The sequence below is a fragment of the Nannospalax galili genome, unplaced genomic scaffold (genome assembly GCF_000622305.1).
Source record: "Nannospalax galili isolate Female #2095 unplaced genomic scaffold, S.galili_v1.0 scaffold369, whole genome shotgun sequence".
In the NCBI taxonomy this organism is placed as follows: Eukaryota; Metazoa; Chordata; class Mammalia; order Rodentia; family Spalacidae; genus Nannospalax; species Nannospalax galili.
In genome coordinates, this window is record NW_008360318.1 from 1,787,950 (window position 1) to 1,806,950 (window position 19,001).

The 19,001-nt window shown below is 40.6% G+C and overlaps 1 protein-coding gene across 2 annotated transcripts in view; it reads right to left on the bottom strand.

Moving 5' to 3' along the window:
• Atp2c1 (ATPase secretory pathway Ca2+ transporting 1) overlaps positions 1-19,001 on the bottom strand; it is a 139,252-nt gene that overhangs the window by 52,475 nt on the left and 67,776 nt on the right. For both annotated transcript variants that reach the window (XM_017796100.2, XM_008825104.3), the window contains 3 exons: positions 18,001-18,036; positions 15,364-15,425; positions 5,783-5,891 (listed from right to left, as the gene is read on the bottom strand). In XM_017796100.2, coding sequence (XP_017651589.1) covers positions 5,783-5,891; positions 15,364-15,425; positions 18,001-18,036 — 207 coding nt within the window. The remainder of the gene's footprint in view (positions 1-5,782; positions 5,892-15,363; positions 15,426-18,000; positions 18,037-19,001) is intronic.

Below are 19,001 nucleotides of genomic sequence, written 5' to 3' on the forward strand. Positions count from 1 at the left end.
GGGAGGTAAAGGAAAAGAAAGAACCTGAAAGAGAAGAACAGTAGGAAACAGGCCTTAATAAGGGAGATACTGATAAAATTGGGTTAGTTTAAGGGAGGGGGAAGGGAAGGTTATACAAGGAACCTAGGGGATAAAGGGAAAGATGGAGCTCAAGAGATATAGGACCGTAGGAGAAGGGTATTACTAAGGGGGGAAGGGGGAAAATGTGTGCATGTTAATAGGGGAAACCATGATTGAGGCATGAGACAATGTGAGAGATAAATAATGCCTAGCTAGTTTTCAAAACCAAAGGGAACCATATTACTCCAACAACTTACTGACAAATTATACACACCAGATCAAGAAATATTTGTCTAGGTAAGGTTTATCTGAGTCTTTGCCCAAGACTTATCTACATGACACACAGTAATTAAAAGTACCAGACTGGTGGAACTAACCTTCTTGGATGTTTAACAGACATACTTTGAGGCTTGTAATAATTTGGTCAGAGGGACATAAAGGACAGTTTTTTCTCCTTGCCCTCCTAGGTCGACTAGTTCAAGGGGGCTATGAGCATCTCTCAAAATGTCCTGTAATTGTGGTGCGTCACCTGTCCTCTTGATCAAGGAGACGGAGGAGACCCCACGTGATGGACTTGAACCAGTATCCAGTCTAGAAAGGGGAGAGTCAACACAGAGGATTCATTTCCTCCATGCTTCCAAGTAAAGCCAACCATGGTCAAGTGGGACCTTTGACTTATCTTCACATAGGCGGAACTGGCAAAAGAAAGGAGCCAGGGGCTCCTCTGAAGCCCATGTGACCCCTGAGGAACAGATCCTCAAATGACCTTAAGAGTAAAAATAAATTGGTTTATCTGGGCCAATTGTATGGCCTTAAACACCCAAAAGGAACGTATAACCAAAGATTAAAGGGGCCAATATAATTTTTTTTATAGTCCATATGGATAGCTTAAGGCTACATAACAAGCAACAATGCCAGATAGGAGATACCTTCTTTTGAGTTTTTGGCCAGGGTGTCCAAAGGGACTCCCAGATAGTAACCCAGCATAGACCTCGGAAAATGAACAGCAGACCCCAATCTTATCTAAAGGAATATTGACAGCTGATTGCTGCTAGATGAGGAACAGCTGACCCTCCTAAAACAAAAACCTCTAGATAGGCTGACTAGATTCACCAGATGGAAAAGTAGTGGGGAATAGGTGGTAGTGGGGAATAGGTGGGGGTGCCAACAACACAGCAGACAGTAGCAGGGATATCATAGTATAAGGACTCTAGTGTGCGGAGAAAGTCTATGGGAGGGTGCCATCTGGGAAGTGGTTGTATAGTTGAATAAGATGGTTTGGGATGTTCTGTGTGATACACACACATAAAAATTTTTTTTAAACCTATTTGATGAGGAAGCATGGAAATTTATGTCATATTAATTGGTAGAGGTGATAAACATTACCACTGAAATCTACCCGATGACTTTATAGACATACACAGGCACCAAGGATCCAAGTGCAACCGATTATGAGTAGTAATAATCAGATGCATACAGATTAGAGATGTATGTGCCAACATCTCAGTGTTAGCAAAAATAATGAGTCTTTTTGCAAAGAACAATATATTCTAAAAGGAAATGGAGATCTTTTTTAAAGGTTAAGAACTCATTCAGTTTTATGTCTTACAGGGCTTATACTGAGTTCAATATTGTATGACTGTATTAATCCAACTGTGAACCTAGAAACTTACAGCCACTTGTGTAACAGTACTCTTGCTCTGGCGTGTGTTACTGAATATGTTAAATCTGAAATGCTTCTTCCAATCATGTAGTTATTAAAAATTTTAAAAAGGAGGAAATATGTGTTTTACTTTTCTTCCTAAATTAGCCTGAGAACTGAGCGGCCATTCACACTAACAAAACCAAAACCAAAAGTAAATAACAAGACTTAAGATAGGTCTTTTCCTCAAAGATACTAATACTAAAACCTATCACCATTTCCTAACTTCTTATGAACCAAGAACTCTGTTACATACATACCTGCAATAAATTATCAGACTTAGGTCTACTAACAACTCCTGAAAGGTAAGTGCTATTATTATGCTATTTTATAGATACTCCCAATGATCAAAGAACCCACAGAACATCCAAAGGCAGAAAGCTTATTGAGATTAAATTCCAGGGCTGATAGATTCCTCTTAATTATTTAGAGGATCAATTTGGAAATTACCCCCTATCCAGTTTTTTAATTACTTACAATAAAAAACAAGGTAGAACACATTAAACAAAAATACGTTTAAAAATGTTTTTTTTTGAATTATAAAATGTCAATATATATAAGGTCCATTTTATTTAGGAGCCTCTTTGATGCTTATTACAATAGTAAGAAATACATGTAATTTTCTGATATTTTAATTATAAGAGATCCACTAATATTTTTAAAGCAAGCATTGATACAATAGTCTAAGGAATTCTTTCTCTAAAAGAAGTAAAATGTCTATTTCTCTTTAGAGACTTTTTAAATATTGTAAATTTTAGGCATGAATAAATATTAACATATGGTTAATGTCTATATGGAGAAAGAACATAAAAACAACCTGACTGTTTAAAAAAAGAATAAAAAACACGTGGCCACTGGTCCTATTCGTGATTTAGCCCTTCCATTTTCAGCCTCAGCAGAGCAGCAATTTAAAGAGAATTTTCATGTAAATCATGGTTTTCTAAAGAAAAAGGCAGATCATATTTAGCAAAAAAACAATAAGCCTTTCCTAGCATAAAAAAAACAAACATGACAGAAAAAGAAAATAAAGGATCTGGGAGCATTTTTAAAAATATATAATTGTAACTCCGGGCATGGTGCTATACACTTTCAATACCAGCCTTTGGGAGGCAGAGGCAGGCAGATCTCTATGCAAGGCAGCCTGATCCACATAGTGACTTTTAGCCAGGCTGGGACGCAAGAGACCCTATCAAAAAACAACAACAAATATGTGTATGTGTATGTGTGTGTGTGTGTGTGTGTGTGTGTGTGTGTAATTGTAAATTCCTAACTAAAATGCAAATCATCAAGAATATATAAATCATGAAAGCTTTCTAAATCATACACTGTCCCACATTCTAAAAATCTCCTTAATTTCTTGAACAATAATATTTTCTTCAATTACAAGCTCTTTATGGTAATTATAAATGTTTTCACAAGGTATTTAGTAAATTATACAAGCCTGTTAGAGTTTAACAAAGCCATAATTTATCTGAGAAGATATTAAATTATCTGAGAGAAGGGCATGATTAAATGAAAACACAACAAACTAGTCTCATGCTCTACACGCATGTAATCTTAGCACTCAGGAGGCAGAGGTATAAGGATCAGTGAGTTCAAGGCCATCATGGGCTACAAAGGGAAACTCAATCTCAAACAAAAAAAAATTAAAAAAAAAACAAAAAGCCAATAAAAACAAAGAAAAGTTACTGGAAGAGCTGTATATGAATAGAGAAATTTATTGCTACTTTCATTCTTCCACGGGCACCTTGATGAAAATGTCAGGTACAACACAGTTCCAAAGTCAGAATGTGAGGCGAGGGCTGAAAGAATATCTGAAGGCGTAATGGCTGAAAACTTCCCAAATTTGGTAAAAGACACAAATCTAAATAATCATTACACTCAATAAATCCACAGTGGGAACTATTATAAAGAAATGCCTGGGAGGGGGAGCAAATTCCTTTTTTCAGTTTTATGACAGGGTCTCCCCAGTCCCAGCCCACCTGGAAATCACTATGTAGATCCCAAGAGGTCACATTAATTGAATGGAAGAGGTAACAAAATATTTGGCAACAGCGAAAGATTTCTGAAAACATCTAATAACTAAAAATTAACTCAACAATATCAGCAACATTTCAAATATAAGTAGATTAAATATAAGTTACATGTACATCCATAAAACAGAAAACTGTCTGGCAATAAAAAGGAATGAAGTGCCAGATGAAGTTACCAGAAAACAGGTTAAGTTAAAAAGACAGATACAAAAAGCTATGTATTATATGATTCTATGTAAATGAAATATCTAAAAACATAAATGTTCTTTAGTGTCAAGAAAATTAGTTGCTATCAGAGGTAAGAACACAGAGTGAATGCTGGAAGATGAGTTTCTTTGAAAATTTCTTGAAATTGGTTCATAATTAGACGATGATAACGTATGCATAGCTATGAATGTACAGAAAACCACCAAATGTTACACTGAGTATATTTTATGATATATTAATTATATCTATTTTCTTTAAAAATATACTTAAATAAATATTTGAAAATACTTAAGCCAAGCACACTGAAACAAGTCTGAAACACTGCTGAAGGTGGAGGCAGGCCTGGGATATACGTTAAAAAACTGCTTTGGGACTGTAAAGATGGCTCCGTTTAAGAGCATTGGCTATACTTGTGGAGGACTGGGTTTGGTTCCAGCATCCACATGGCAGCTAACAACCATCTGTAACTCCAGTTCCAGGGGAATCTGACACCCTTTTTTGACCGCTACAATCACTGCATGACACAGGTGCACTGACATACATGCAGGCAGTATATTCATACACATAAAATAAAAAGTAAATTATTTTTTTAAACGTGTTTCAAACTTACAGAACGTAAATTTAAAGTTTTTATAATTTATTTTTATTTAATGTGTATACATGCTGTGCCTTCATATATGTTAGTGCAACCACGTCATGCAATACCTGCCAGAAGGATCCCCTGGAACTGGAGTTATAGATGGTTGTTAGCTAGCCCCCATGTGAGTGCTGGGAAGCAAACCCAAGTCCTCTGCAAGAGCAGCCCATGCTCGTAACCGCTGAGTCATCTCTCCAGCCGCAAATTTTTAAAAAATTTAACGGGGTAAATGGATCAGAAGTTTTGGCACTAACTGGTTAAATATGCAGAATTTGGATCTTAATCTCAAACCTACCATGAAAGAATACAGATGACTCCTATGCAACTTAGCAAGAGGGAGGCATTGTTGTAGAGCAACTGTGTGTCTCACTGAGAAAATAAAATAATACACATTCAGCAGGAACCATTCTTTAGTTTTTAAATTTTGATCTTTTTTCAACTAGCAATATGTAATCTGATAAATCTCTTGTCATCGATGTTGGGCAGTGTCGTAAGCCAGAGCTCCCAGGCAGACCCAAAATCTGGAAAGTGAACAATCACTACAGTGTACTGTGCCATGATTAGTAGTACCATCATACACTTAGGCTTAGGTATGTATCTTAAACTCACAGTGGGTGTGCTGAAACATAACCCTGTCCTACAGCAGGGAGCCCCTCTACTGGAGCACTCCAGTTCCTGCCCCATTCCTGTCCCACACTACTTTTCAATTATCATTGCCATGTTGGCTAAGGCTTCTAGGATCTCAACTTCAGAAATAACCTCTTTTCTCTCCAGGTTTCTACATCTTATATTCTTTGAACTTTGATTACTCGATTACTGAGTTTTATCTTATTTTAGAATGATTTGTGCTCATATATGCTAGATTCCTAATTCTATCATCTTTTTCTGTCTCCTACAATACCTAACATACAGCTTTCCATAAAAATAGTCTGGTTCATTAAGTAGATATTCTCATAGGACTTTATAGCAGAAACAGATATTTCAAAGGGGGAAAAAATGTTTACACGTCCCTATTTAAGCCAGAACACCAAATATTTCAAATAATCTGCTTTGAGGTAGAAACTCAAAGTACCAGTAGAACTGCTAGTACTTTGATCAATATCCAAGCATTTTGACTTCTCACAATCAGATCCTCAAACTTACCTCAAACAAGCGTAAGTCAGCAGGAACTCTGTCACCCACAGAAAGGCAAACTGTGTCACCGGGAACCAAGTCTCGGGCAAGTACATGCTCTAATTTTCCTTCACGTATACTATAACATGAAAACAGAAATCACGTCAAGAAAAGCATACTACTATCTAAAAAGAAAATTTAAAAAAAAAAAAAAAAAAACCTCCAATGAGCCTGCCTGAGAAAGAATACTATCACTTCCAAAGGTAAATCAAACATAAGAACTAAGAGTACAGGACTGGAGCAATGACTCAGTGATTAAGAGTGCACACTGCTCTTCTAGAGAACCTAAATTTGATTCTCAGCAACCACATCAGGTGGCTCACAATCCCTCTAAGTCCAGCTCCAGAAGATGTGATGCCTCTGGCACCTGAACTCACATGTACATACCTACACACATACACATAATTTAAAATATTTTTTAAACTCTTTAAAAAAACCAGAGAAGGCCAGGCATCATAATGTATGCCTTTAATCTCAGCACTTGGGAAGCAGGTAGATTTCTACAAGTTCAAAACCAGCCTGGTCTACATAGCAGGTTCTAGGCCAGCCAGGGCAACATCCTGAGACCCAGTCCCCCCCCCAAAAAAAACTAAAGCACAAAAAAAAAAAAAAAAAAAAAGTATGATTAACTGTGTGCTCTTATTAAAATGTTAAGATGACAGATAGATCACTGGAAAAACTGATTAGCTATTCAAATGCAAAATGAGAAAAATGGAAGCAGGCTCTGAGATGCGCTTCACTGAACTGTTTACGTCATTTACTCAGAACAGTACTCAGCATATGTGGAAAGTCTTGTAATTGAGAGATGTTATGGAAAGTCTTACAACTAACTTTACCCTTTGCCTTACATGATTGTCATGCTGAAATGCAGTGCTTCCTGTTTCTTGTCAGAAGGAAACTCATGTAGGTCACGTGGTTTCTAGGAATCCGAAACTTAAAGAAACTGAAACTTAATCATGCTAGTAGGACATCTGGCCCACTAGATTATAATAGGATACTAGTCTGCTATGCTAATAAGGAATCCCATATGCCATGTTATGATTGGACCATTACCTCTATAAAAGCCTGTACTTTCCTCCAATAAAGTAGATCTGTGTCACTGAATCTGGTCTCCTATGTCTGAATGCGGCTACGCTGACGCAGACTCCTCACCAGCCCTGGGGTCCTGGACCAGATGACTGATTGGAGGAAGAGAGTGACAACAGTTGGCGCCCAACGTGGGGCCCAAAAACTCCTGCCGCACAGAGCTGTAACACTGAGCTGTAACACTCAGGGCTCCAATGCCCCCTTTGCCAGTGATTCTCCCATAGTTGCTCACTGCTTTCATTTTGTTCTGCTTTTTCTTCTGGCTCGCGGTCTTCGGTTTGCCATGCCGCTCCTGTCTTCGCCAATCGTCTTTTTGAATGATTCCTGAGTCCCTTTCGGTACATCTTGGAGGGTGAGTGACCTCCGGTATGGGGAATAGCCATCCAGCTGCTGCCAGCCCTCGTGCTGCTGCGCTGGTTCCTCTCCTCAGGAGTAGGTGTATTAGGGTGACAGAAAAGGATGTAGCTAAGGTTTTAGATGAAATTCTAGTTCTTGGTCCCTGGTTTACGGACTCTTGCTGCTGGGATCTCGATCAATGGGCCCGAGTTCTATTCTTGGCCCAGCGCAAGGAAGTCAGGGAGGGACGCCCACAGTCTGGGCCATTCTACCCCACTGTGACAGCCATTCTGGCTTCGCTTCGGGGGGTTCCCCCTAAAGCCCCTGAACAGGACAATCTCCTATTAAAGAAGATAGAAGAACAAATACCGCAACAGGATTCTGGGGATAGCCTGTCCCAGGTGTTTCCAGTTAAGATGAAACTGACTGACTCTTGTTCTGATAGAACAATGACTGCTAATGATGATATAAAGAATGAGGAATCCGGGTTTGAGAGCTCCCTGGGTAAAAAACAGGAAGTTAAGACAGCCTCTGCTCCACCATTACAGGGCGATGGCTACCCTCCGCCATCTTACACTGGTTTCAAGGAGGCTTCCCCCGAGCCCATCTACCCCTCCCTCCCAGAGGATTGGAAGCCCCAAGCCCCTCTCTTATGATACAATGGGGGATATTCCACAGTTCTTCCCAGTTACCATTAATCAGGGACAACAAAACCCCAATTTTTGGAATCCATATCCTCATGATACCTTAAGAAAGCTGCGAAAGGCAGCAGTTGAGGATAGCATTCAATCCCCCTGGTTTGGTCAGTTATTAGATACAATAAGCCACGCAGCCAATACTCCCTATGATTGGCAAAATATTGCCCGTGCCTGTTTACAGGGAGGCGATTTCCTTTTATGGAAAGCTGCTTACCAAGATGAATGTGAACAACAGGCAGAACCAATAGAAATGCCAACGTCCAAAACATTGGATTTGATGCACTGGTAGGATGTGGCAATTTTGAAACCCCACAAGCTCAGGCACAAGGACCTCCTTGCTACTTTGAACAAGTACAGCTTTGCACGCTTCACGCTTTTCGAAGTATGCCGACTCGTGATGATACAAAATTAACCAACTTAATACAAAAACCAGGCGAGCCTTTCTCTGATTTTGTTGAAAGATGCCAACAAAGTATAAAGAGAAAAATCAGTCATCGGGGGGCTGCTGATGCTTTGCTCAAGGATCTCGTATATGAGGGCCGCTCTACAGAATGCTGCCTTGCCATAGGACCTGTTAGATGCAAGGATGTTTCTGAATGGATTCTGGCCTGTCGAGATGTAGGGACTGTTCGGGCCCATGCTACGGCCCTTGCTGAGGCACTGGCTGCTCATCAGCTGCAAGCCATGACGGACAAGGGTAAACGTTGGGCCTGTAGGGAACAGGGCCATTGGTCATGCACATGCCCGAATAAGATCATGAAAGAGGCTAATAGGAGTCAGTTCCCCCTTTTAAATGCCCAAGGTGCCGCAAGGGCTTTCATTGGGCGAGGGAATGCAAGTCCAAGATGGATGTGGATGGTAATCCCATACAAAAGGTGCCTTTAAATGGGCAATGGGGCACCTCTCAGCCCCGCCCCAAAGAGAGGAAGTAAGGGAATACACCCCCCACTTCCAATGGACAATACCTATTGATCTACATAAGCCTAGGATGCAACTCTCCTTAGATGGTCATAAATTTAAAGGCCTAATTGATACAGGGGCTGATATTACTGTAATCAGACAAGAGGAAGCATTATCTCATTGGCACTGTACACCTGGACCCCCTATACAAGGAGTTGGGGGTTTACAGAACACCCAATAAGTCCAATGTCCAGTAATCTGGACTGATCTGAGCAGCAATACAGGAGCCGTTAGACCACTCTTAGCCATGGGACTTCCTCATAATTTGTGGGGGAGAGATGTCTTTCGTGACATGGAAGATGTTTTAACTACAGATTGTAGACCAACAGTTGGGTAATGCCCCCCATCCTCACCCCCAATTCTAACGGCCACTGCTCCGCTGCCCAAGCCGCTCCCCATGGGACACAAAAGGCCCCATATGGGTCGAGCAGTGGCCTCTTCGTTCACATAAATTAACTCACTTGACTTCTTTAGTTCAGGAGCAATTATCTTTGGGCCATATCGAGCCCTCCCTTAGTCCTCATAATTCTCCTATTTTTTTTAATACAAAAGAAATCAGGAAAATGGAGACTTTTACATGATTTGAGGGCTATTAATGAGCATATGAAGCCTTTAGGGACCCTTCAACCAGGACTGCCTCACCCTACTGCTATTCCCAAAGAATGAGCAATTATTATAACAGATATTAAGAACTGTTTCTTTTCTATTCCCCTTCATGATGATGATAAGCCCTATTTTGCCTTCTCTGTGCCTGCCACTAGCCATAACCTTCCAGCTCAGCGCTACCAATGGAAGGTTCTGCCTCAGGGCATATGAAAAAGAGCCCTACTATCTGCCAATATTATGTGGCCCATGCCTGTAGACCTTTGCTGACTGAGGTTTATATTTTACATTGTATGGATGATATTCTTATTGCCCATAAGGATCCTAAGATCTTGCAAGGAGCTTTTCAAAAACACAAAACCAACCTCACCATTGTGGCAGACAAATTTCAGTTGCATACCCCTTATACCTTTCTGGGCCACTCCATTCAAGATGTCATTCACCCTATAGCTCCCATGCTTAATTTGCCGAATGAGATTACCCTTTCAGAGGCACAGACCGTCTGTGGCAACATAAATTGGATACAGGGCTTCTTACCCATGTCCACGGAAGAGCTTACACCACTCTTTGACCTCTTGCAGGGTAATGATATGATCTCCATTCCCCGCAAGGTCACCCTGGAAGCACAGCGTGTTGTTACAACCATCAATTCACACCTATCCCAGGCATTTATAAATAGAATACAGCCAAGGTTGCCCATCCAAGCTCTGGTCATCCTTCCTAAAAACATCCCTTTAGGAGCGCTCTGGCAGGCCCAAGGCCCCCTGATATGGGTCCACTCTTCATGGAGTCAAGTTCATAAGGTTACCCCGGCCATTGAAGCATGGGCTATCCTAGCCCTTAAACTTGTCCACACCTCCCACCTTCTGTATGGCCGTGACCCAGAATCATTGATTCTCCCCCTTCCACTTCCCATGCTCCAGTCATTGTTCCTTGATAACCCTGGCTTCCAAACTCTCCTACTAGTCTATCAAGGAAAGTATGACGATCATTAATCATTATCCTAAACATAAACTCCTTCAAGGAATAAGACAACTTCCCCTGTCCCTTTTTCCTCAGGCACTTCCAAAACATAACCTTCTTCCTAAGGCTCCTCTAATCTTTACTGATTCCAGTAAGCATAAATTTGGCTATGTAATTTACCAAGGACAACTCTCCTCACATAAGGTTTTCCCTTTTCAGGGATGTGTGCAGCTCGGAGAACTCTCAGCCATGTTACAGGTCTTTCAGGATTTCCCTACAATTCCCTATAATCATCTTCCTGACAGTGCTTATGTAGTCCAGACTCTATGACACCTGGCCTTTGCAGCCTTCTGGCCTCGCCAGAGTCCCCTTGATATGTTGCTCTCCTCATTACAATTGTTACTTGAGCAACGATCTGCCCCCTGGTATGTTCAACATTTACGCTCTCATACCAATCTCCCGGGGCTTCTGGCAGAGGGTAATGCCGCTATTGACAAACTGGTCCTGAGTGCCACCCTAGACTTCACCGTAATTCAACAGGCCAGAGACTTGCATGCTCGTTTTCATCTTTGTCCCCAGGCTATACACAGGCTTCTACCCATTCTGCCAATTCAGAGTTGCAAACATTTGGTCCGTGCCTGCTCCTCCCGTGCCCCTCTTCTACCTCCGGGACGATTACAACCCACCAGAACCCTCCCTAGAGGCCTTGGCCCCAACAAAATATGGCAAATGGATGTCACTCACTTTCCTCCCTTTGGCAAGCTTAAGTATATCCATCATATTATTGAAACCTACTCTAGTGCTCATTTTGCATTAGCATGTTATGGTGAGATGGCCTATCATGCCATAAAAGCGGTAAAATATGCAATGGTTCTTATGGGAGTCCCTTGGCAAATAAAAACAGATAATGGCCCTTGTTATGTTTCTTCTACCTTTGGCCATTTCTCCTCTGACTGGAATATAAGACATGTAACTGGCATTCCATACAATCCTCAGGGTCAGGGAATTATTGAATGTTTCCACCAAACACTTATTAAACAAATACAAAAAATGAGGGGAAATGATAAGGGTCCTTGCTATAAGGATCCTAATTTCATTATACAACAAGCATTATTTGTCCTAAATTTTCTTAAATTTTATTCCCATGGTCTCCCACCAGCAATAGAGCATTGGCGGGCATTCAATCAGCCTACGCCTGCCCCCATGATAAGATGGAAGGACCCTCTCACAGGCAAATGGAGTGGGCCCCATTTATTGCTAACACACAGGCGAGGCTATGCTTCTGTCTTTCCAGATAACGTTCCAGCCTCTATTTGGATCCCAGCCCGGAACATCAGAATTGCTTGTGATGGAACGATGCCCCCCCACAACCATCAACCCCGGAGATAACAGCCCTGGAGAAAATGACCACCAAGAGACCGATCCAATGTCTCAGGCCACAAAAGCCACCAACCTGGGGAAACCTCGAACATCCCTCTCTGCAAACAGAGACATTAGCTGAGTCCTCAATCCAGAGGAAAACTTTTGTCTGTGTTCCTTATTATTTGTGCCATGATCACTACTGATTCTCGAGTGCTCACAACTCCCGATAACCCCCACCAACCCGTCAACCTTAACTAGCAGATTATCAATGTAGTCAATGGAAAGACAGTCAACTCCACACCTAAGGTCACACCCCTCAATACCTGGTTCCCTGTTCTTCAAGTAAGCCTATGCTCACTATACAGGGATTGGGGGGAAATGACCTGGAAGGAAGACCTTGCCTGTGACACCTCTCTTTATGTTTGCCCAGGTAATGATAGATCCGATTATCAAAATAATAAATGTGGGCGCCCTTCAGAATTTTTTTGTGCAGACTGGTCCTGTGTGTCTACCAGAGACACCTATTGGAGCCCTCCCTCAAAGAATGACTACATCACCCTAAAAAGAGCATCACGAACCTGCTCCAATTGGGGCTTGTCAGGTCTCACTAACAGAAGATGTCCCCCTTCTTAATATTTCCTTCACAGAACGGGGAAAAAGAGCTATGGGCTGGGACTCTGGGAAAACCTGGGACATGAGATCATATATGTCATACTGGGATGCTGGACTCTTGTTCAGGATCCAGCTTACTACCTCATACACTATCGACCCTCCCAAGTCTATAGGACCCAACCAGGTCCTTCATGTTCCTTTGCCAGTTCCTGCTCTTAACTCCACCAACATGCCCATTACTACAAGCCCCGGGTAACATTCAAACCTGAGATACGACAATAAGGGCCCTGGCACCAGGGCAATTGGGCCTGGTTAGAGCTGTCTTTATGCACTCAATGCCTCCAAACCCAACTATACCATTGACTGCTCGCTATGCTTAAACTCTAGGCCCCCATTTTACAATGGCGTAGCTCTCCGGGACAATTTTACTAATGCTACCTTCGTAAATGAAGGCTGATGGGACAGTAATGGACCAAAATTAACTTTACCATTTGTTCAGGGGTCTGGACTTTGTGTAGTTTCCCCTGGGACCAATATACCTTCCCCTTATGCACCACTTTGCAATGTCACTGAGACTATCCTACCCACTGATGTCTATCTTGTATTACCCAATACCTCTTGGTGAGCCTGCTTCTCTGGACTGACCCCATGTATCCATGCCCTAACCCTTAACCAGACCAAAGGGTTTTGTGTCCTGGTACAACTAATTCCTAAGATTACTTATCTTTCAGGTGAGGAGATGGATCTCAGGCTCTCTCCCTCTGCTTCCCTGCCTTCCTTCACCTGACACAAGAGGGAAGTTATCACTATCACCATGGTCCTTCTCAGTTTGGGCATGGCCAGTGCATTTGGAATGAGCGCCTCTGCACTTGTTATTCAAGATAAAAATTACTAAGCTCTTAGCCGAGCCATAGATGCAGACATCGCAGACTTAGAAAATTCCATCTCCCATTTACAGCAATCCCTGTCTTCATTGGCTGAGATGGTCCTACAAAACAGGAGAGGCCTTGATCTCATAGTCCTCCAACAAGGGGGATTATGTGTAGCCCTGGGAGAACAATGTTGCTTCTATGCTAATAATTCTGGAGTTGTAGAAAAATCACTTAATAGAGTCAGAAAAAGACTCTTTGAACGAGAGAAACAGAGACATCAATCTCAAGGGTGGCATGAGTCTATGTTTTCCATCTCCCCTTGGCTTACCACACTCCTGTCTGCCTTAGCTGGTCCCCTTGTTTTGCTAACCCTTCTCCTGATTTTTGGGCTCTGTGTTGTCAAGGGTTTCCCTAACTTTGTCAAAACCCGCATTTCTCTAATTCAGTTAGCTGTCACCCCGCCTCGACATCCTATCTCCTCAGATTTTGCCAATTCAGAGGTCAAATACGACCCTACAAACGATGACCCACTATTCCTTGCCCTCACCAACTTATAATTCAACTTTCAAGAATCGGAAAACAATCTGGCTCACAAACTCTTAAATGGCCTCCTCACGTTTATCCTCTCGATGCTCACACCTTTACCGAACCACACCAGGGGACTCACCCTTCGAGGGCTGGTAGTCAACAACGGGTAAGATCCCAAATGCCGGGACAACCTAAGACAGGCACAGTCCATAACGCTGGGTGACCCTTGAGGTGGGGACAACAATGCCGATGCAAAGAATCTCAACTCCCACTGATCGGCACAGAATTGGCCAGATGGCCGTTAAAGAGACTCACCATCTTAGAGGAGGAGGCCCACAATGAGGGATAATTCCCTTACCTTCTGAGCCATTCTGTTATGCTGTATTTTGTACCCCTCTTTCAAAAAAATGAAAAAATAGGGGGAGAGGCTGTGGTCACTCTCTCGCCTTCTCTGTTCCTCCAATCAGTCATCCGGTCCCGGACCCCAGGGCTGGTGAGGAGTCTGCATCAGCATAACCACATTCAGACACAGGAGACCAGGTTCAGTGACACAGATCTACTTTATTGCGGGAAAGTACAGGCTTATATAGAGGTAATGGTCCAATCATAACACGGCATATGGGATTCCTTATTAGCATAGCAGACTAGTATCCTATTACAATCTAGTGGGCCAGATGCCCTACTAGCATGATAAGTTTCAGTTTCTTTAAGTTTCGGATTCCTGGAAACCACGTGACCTACATGAGTTTCCTTCTGACAAGAAACAGGAAGCACTGCATTTCAGCATGACAGTCATGTAAGGCAAAAGGTAAAATCAGTTTTAAGACTTTCCATAATATCTCTCAGTTACAAGACTTTCCACAACAAGCATATACTCACTCATGCACACAAAAAGTACCTGCAGGTAAAGCACTTACAGTGCAAGCATGGCTACTGAACCTGGCTTCCCAACCTGGATGCAGAAATGCAATCAATTGCAGTCCCTGCCCTCCTACAGGAAGGGGGGAGTCAGAAACAGGAGAATCCCCAGAAACTTAAGTGCCAAATGACCTGGCACACACTGTGGTGAGCAAGAGATCATGCCTCAAAGAAGGCGGAAGGTGATCTTCAGGCCTTCACCACTTTATGTCATGGCACGTGCAGACCTGCACTCACACATATAAACATGCACACATCACACATCATGCCTCAAACAAGGTGGAAGGTGATCTTCTAGCCTTCACCATGTATGTCATGGCACGTGCATACCTGCACTCACACATATAAACATGAACACATCACACACACGCACGCACGTGCATGATTTAAAAAAAAAAAACAAAACCCTGTTAAATAAAACTATCTACAAAATACCAATAGTAAAACGTCTAAGTTTTAAGAGCTTAATATTTGCTACAATAATCAAGAGATTTTTCTTATCAAATTAAAAGCCTCTTCCTTATGTTAAAACAAAGCTGGGGCAACAATGATTACTGTACTGGTCACATTCAACTTCTATTTGAGGTAGAAAACTCAAATAAAAGGGGCATACCAATGGCATTCTGGTGGCACAAGTTTACTCAATTCTTCAAGAGATTTTTCTGAACGATATTCCTATTTAAAGAAAAAGCAGAACTTAATATTAACAAAAACATTTATAAAGAAATCCAAATACATATGATCTAATGAACACATTCCTTTTAGTCTTAAATATTAATCTCAATTATTATTGAAATTTTTTCCCAATTCTTATCTTCTGCTTTATTTATATTTATATTCTAACCCACAAAACCTTGTCCCTAAATTAAACAAACAATTCGGAAAATTAAATACTCCCAATTTTACCCATTTTTTCAATGTTGTACAGGGTATCATTACATGATAATACAAAACAATTGCATGGCTAGGCAGAGGTAAAATGGTTTGAGGAATGTATTCAAATTTCTGTTTATAAAATATTTCTTTGGTTTCAGACACATCTTCGAGGAAAGGATTTACAACTGTATTTAAAAAAAATAGACCTGTTAATTAAAAACAGGTTTTTCATAAAGCTTTGAGGCTTTTTTACTTCTCATTTGCTGTGGTTTGAGTGTGAAATGTCCGCCATAGGCTCCTGTGTTTGAACACTTGGTCCCAGATGGCAGTGCTGCTTTGGAAGGTTGTGGAACCTTTAGTGGGGTCATTAGGGCTGGCCTTGAAGTTTTATAGCCTAACATACTTCCTGCAAGTTCTCTGCTTCCTGGCTGCAGAAGTAATGCAACTAGCAATCTCAAGCTCCTGCCCTCACACCTTACCCACTATAATGGAAGGTAAGTCAATCAAACTATAAGACAAAATAAATTCTTCCTCCCTGAAGTTTCTTTTTATTTGATATTTGATAACTAATACTTTATCAAATGACACTACCATGGAGCTATTTAGCCATAGACCTCAGCTACTATATTTAAAATACCTAACACAGTCCATGTAAAATTCCACACTGACTTATATTACGACTGAAACCACATGAGGGATTTTGAAGACAGAAGCTCATTTACCAAAGCTACAGTGATGATAGGAATTTTTTATATATTTGATATATTACTAAAGATGCAAGGGAGGATCATCACAATTGAGAGGTCCAGTTACTGGTCTTCTGGGTCACACCACTCACTGAGCTGGAATGACTTACGCTGCATTAACCAGCTCCAACAGCCGGAGGGCAACATTCACCTGTTCTGTTCTAAGATCTCCAACCAGACCCTTGAACGCCAAATAAGAACACTGATGCTCTACTAAAGCAGCTCATAAGCTTCCAAATAATATGATTTCTAGGTGTCTTTCCACATTAAGCTGTTCTAAAACTAGTAACTTAGAAATTAAGATACCAGAACAGTGACAAAAAGCAACCAGGAAATACATCATACAGGTAAGAATAATTACAACCATTAGGTCTTAATAATCAAAGCATAAATCTCAGGATATAAAACAGTATTTCTCCCTATACTAGATTAACCCTTCTACTGTTAGGAAACATACTAAAAACAAAACCTGACAATATTCTAAAGCACAGTTCTAAAATGTACAGAAGTTTCAAATACTTAACCTAAAATAAGCTTATAAACATAAAACTGTGTTTGTTTATTCTGACACCATGCCAGGCATGTTTTGATCCCTCCCCTCCCTCTTTCCTTTGTTCCCTTCTTCCTTTTCTACTAAATAGGGTCTCACTATGTAGCCCAGGTTGGCCTTGAATGACAACCCTCTTGCATCTACCTCCTGAGTGCTAGGAAAGAAAGAAATCATGATATTATCTACATATTATTCAAAATAATCTTTAAAGCAGGCTTCATATTGTGTTTCTTTTGCTGTTTGAATGGCTATATTGAACAGGAAGTTTGATCACCCCTTCCATGGAAAAAGTAAGGAATTTTAAAGGGTAGATTAAGGGACTACCAACAATGATGAAATAGTTTTAATTATCAAAAAAGACTAATGAAATATAGTTAGGAAGTAAATTCAGTGAAAAAGTATACCGTTTTGCTAAAGGAATCAGTCATAGGAATCTGTTGCCTTTCCTTCAGTGGGCCTACTTCATAAACTGACCAATGCTACACTCATTTTTTGCTTTGTTCATCTAGAGTTAACCTTTGTAGGCATTAATACATAAAAATATCATAAAACTATAAACCCTTTTGGGGTCAGGCATCATGGCACACACCTTTAATCCCAGCACCTGGGAAGCAGAGGCAAGAGGATCTCAGTGAGATAGAGATCAGCCTAATCTACATAGCCAGTTTCAGGCGAGCTGGGGCTACAGGGAGACTCTGTCTAAAAAACAAAAAACCAAACAAACAAAACAACTAGAAACTTTGGTCCAATTCTGTAATTGAGAAAATTTTTTAAATTTACTGCTACATTGCAATAGTACTGTGCTTTTTTGCTTCCATTTGCTTCAATTATTCTTAAGACCACAAAATTACAATGTAGATAATGTTCATCTCACTATATCAAAGCAGTGCCTTACTTCCTCACATTTGGCTATTTGAAATTATTTAAAAAACAACAAATTATTAGGATAAACACTACAACCCACTAATATAGATTTTTTTTTACACAAACCACTTTGTTTTTAAGTAAGCAACTATTATTTTTTAAGTAAGTTTTAAGTAACTAACCTATTATTATATTGGCAAAATAGATTACTCACCTGAACAAAGGCCACAGTGACCACAATAAGTATTGCCTAAATTAAAAAAAAAAAAAACAGCCTTTAAGTCAGATATTAGCAAGAAATAATTTTTAACCATATTTTGTTTCTCTGACTGTGTAGCTGTACGATAACAGATTTTTAAGGCAGGGCATGATGACACATGCCTTTGATCTCAGCACTCAGGAAGTAGAGGCAGGCAGATCTCTGTGCGTTCCAGGCCAGCTGGGGCACAGGGTCTGTTTAAAAAAAAAAGGAAAATAGATTTTAGCATTAAGATCAGAGAGAGAAGTAATCAGTTTTGCCTTAAGGCCTGTAGGGAATATGATAGTTTAAGTGGCTTTACCATCCCCAGGACAGTTTCCCAACTTTTCAAATCTGTCCATGCCCTCACAAATTAAGGACTAGCTTTTGTTTACAAGGGTAACATCTGTTGATGTTTGTCATTTTAATTACTTGTTCTAAATCTTCACTTTTCTAAAAAAATAAAAACAACATGTTAACAAAAATAGCTTTTTGGGGGAAAAAAAAAATTTAGGCAACCGATAACTACTGGGAGAGGGAGGGAGAGGTGGTTTTCTTTAAGTGTGTGATGGTAGGTAGGTTAACCAGGCTCCAGTGAAGGTAAAGGATATTTGGGGACACAAACGTGACAGGCCTTAATATATCTGAGAGTACGTGGAAACTGGGGTGGATATATAGGAGGAGTACAGTAGTGCAGATAAGGGAGGGGGTCTAAATATGATCAAAATATATTGCATGAAACTCAAAAAAAATTCAATAAAATTTTTTTTAACCTAAAGGGGAGAAAAATGAGAAAAGTGGCAATTTATTTTTCAGTAGTTGGTTATAGAATACAGGGACCTAGCTCATGATAGGCATGGGCTCTCTACTGCTAAGTTATACCTCATCCCAAATTTTCTATAGAAAACTGGTATCCAAACTATTGCAATATGTTTTTCATGTCATACTATGGTTTTTTTTTTTTTAAACTAAAATAC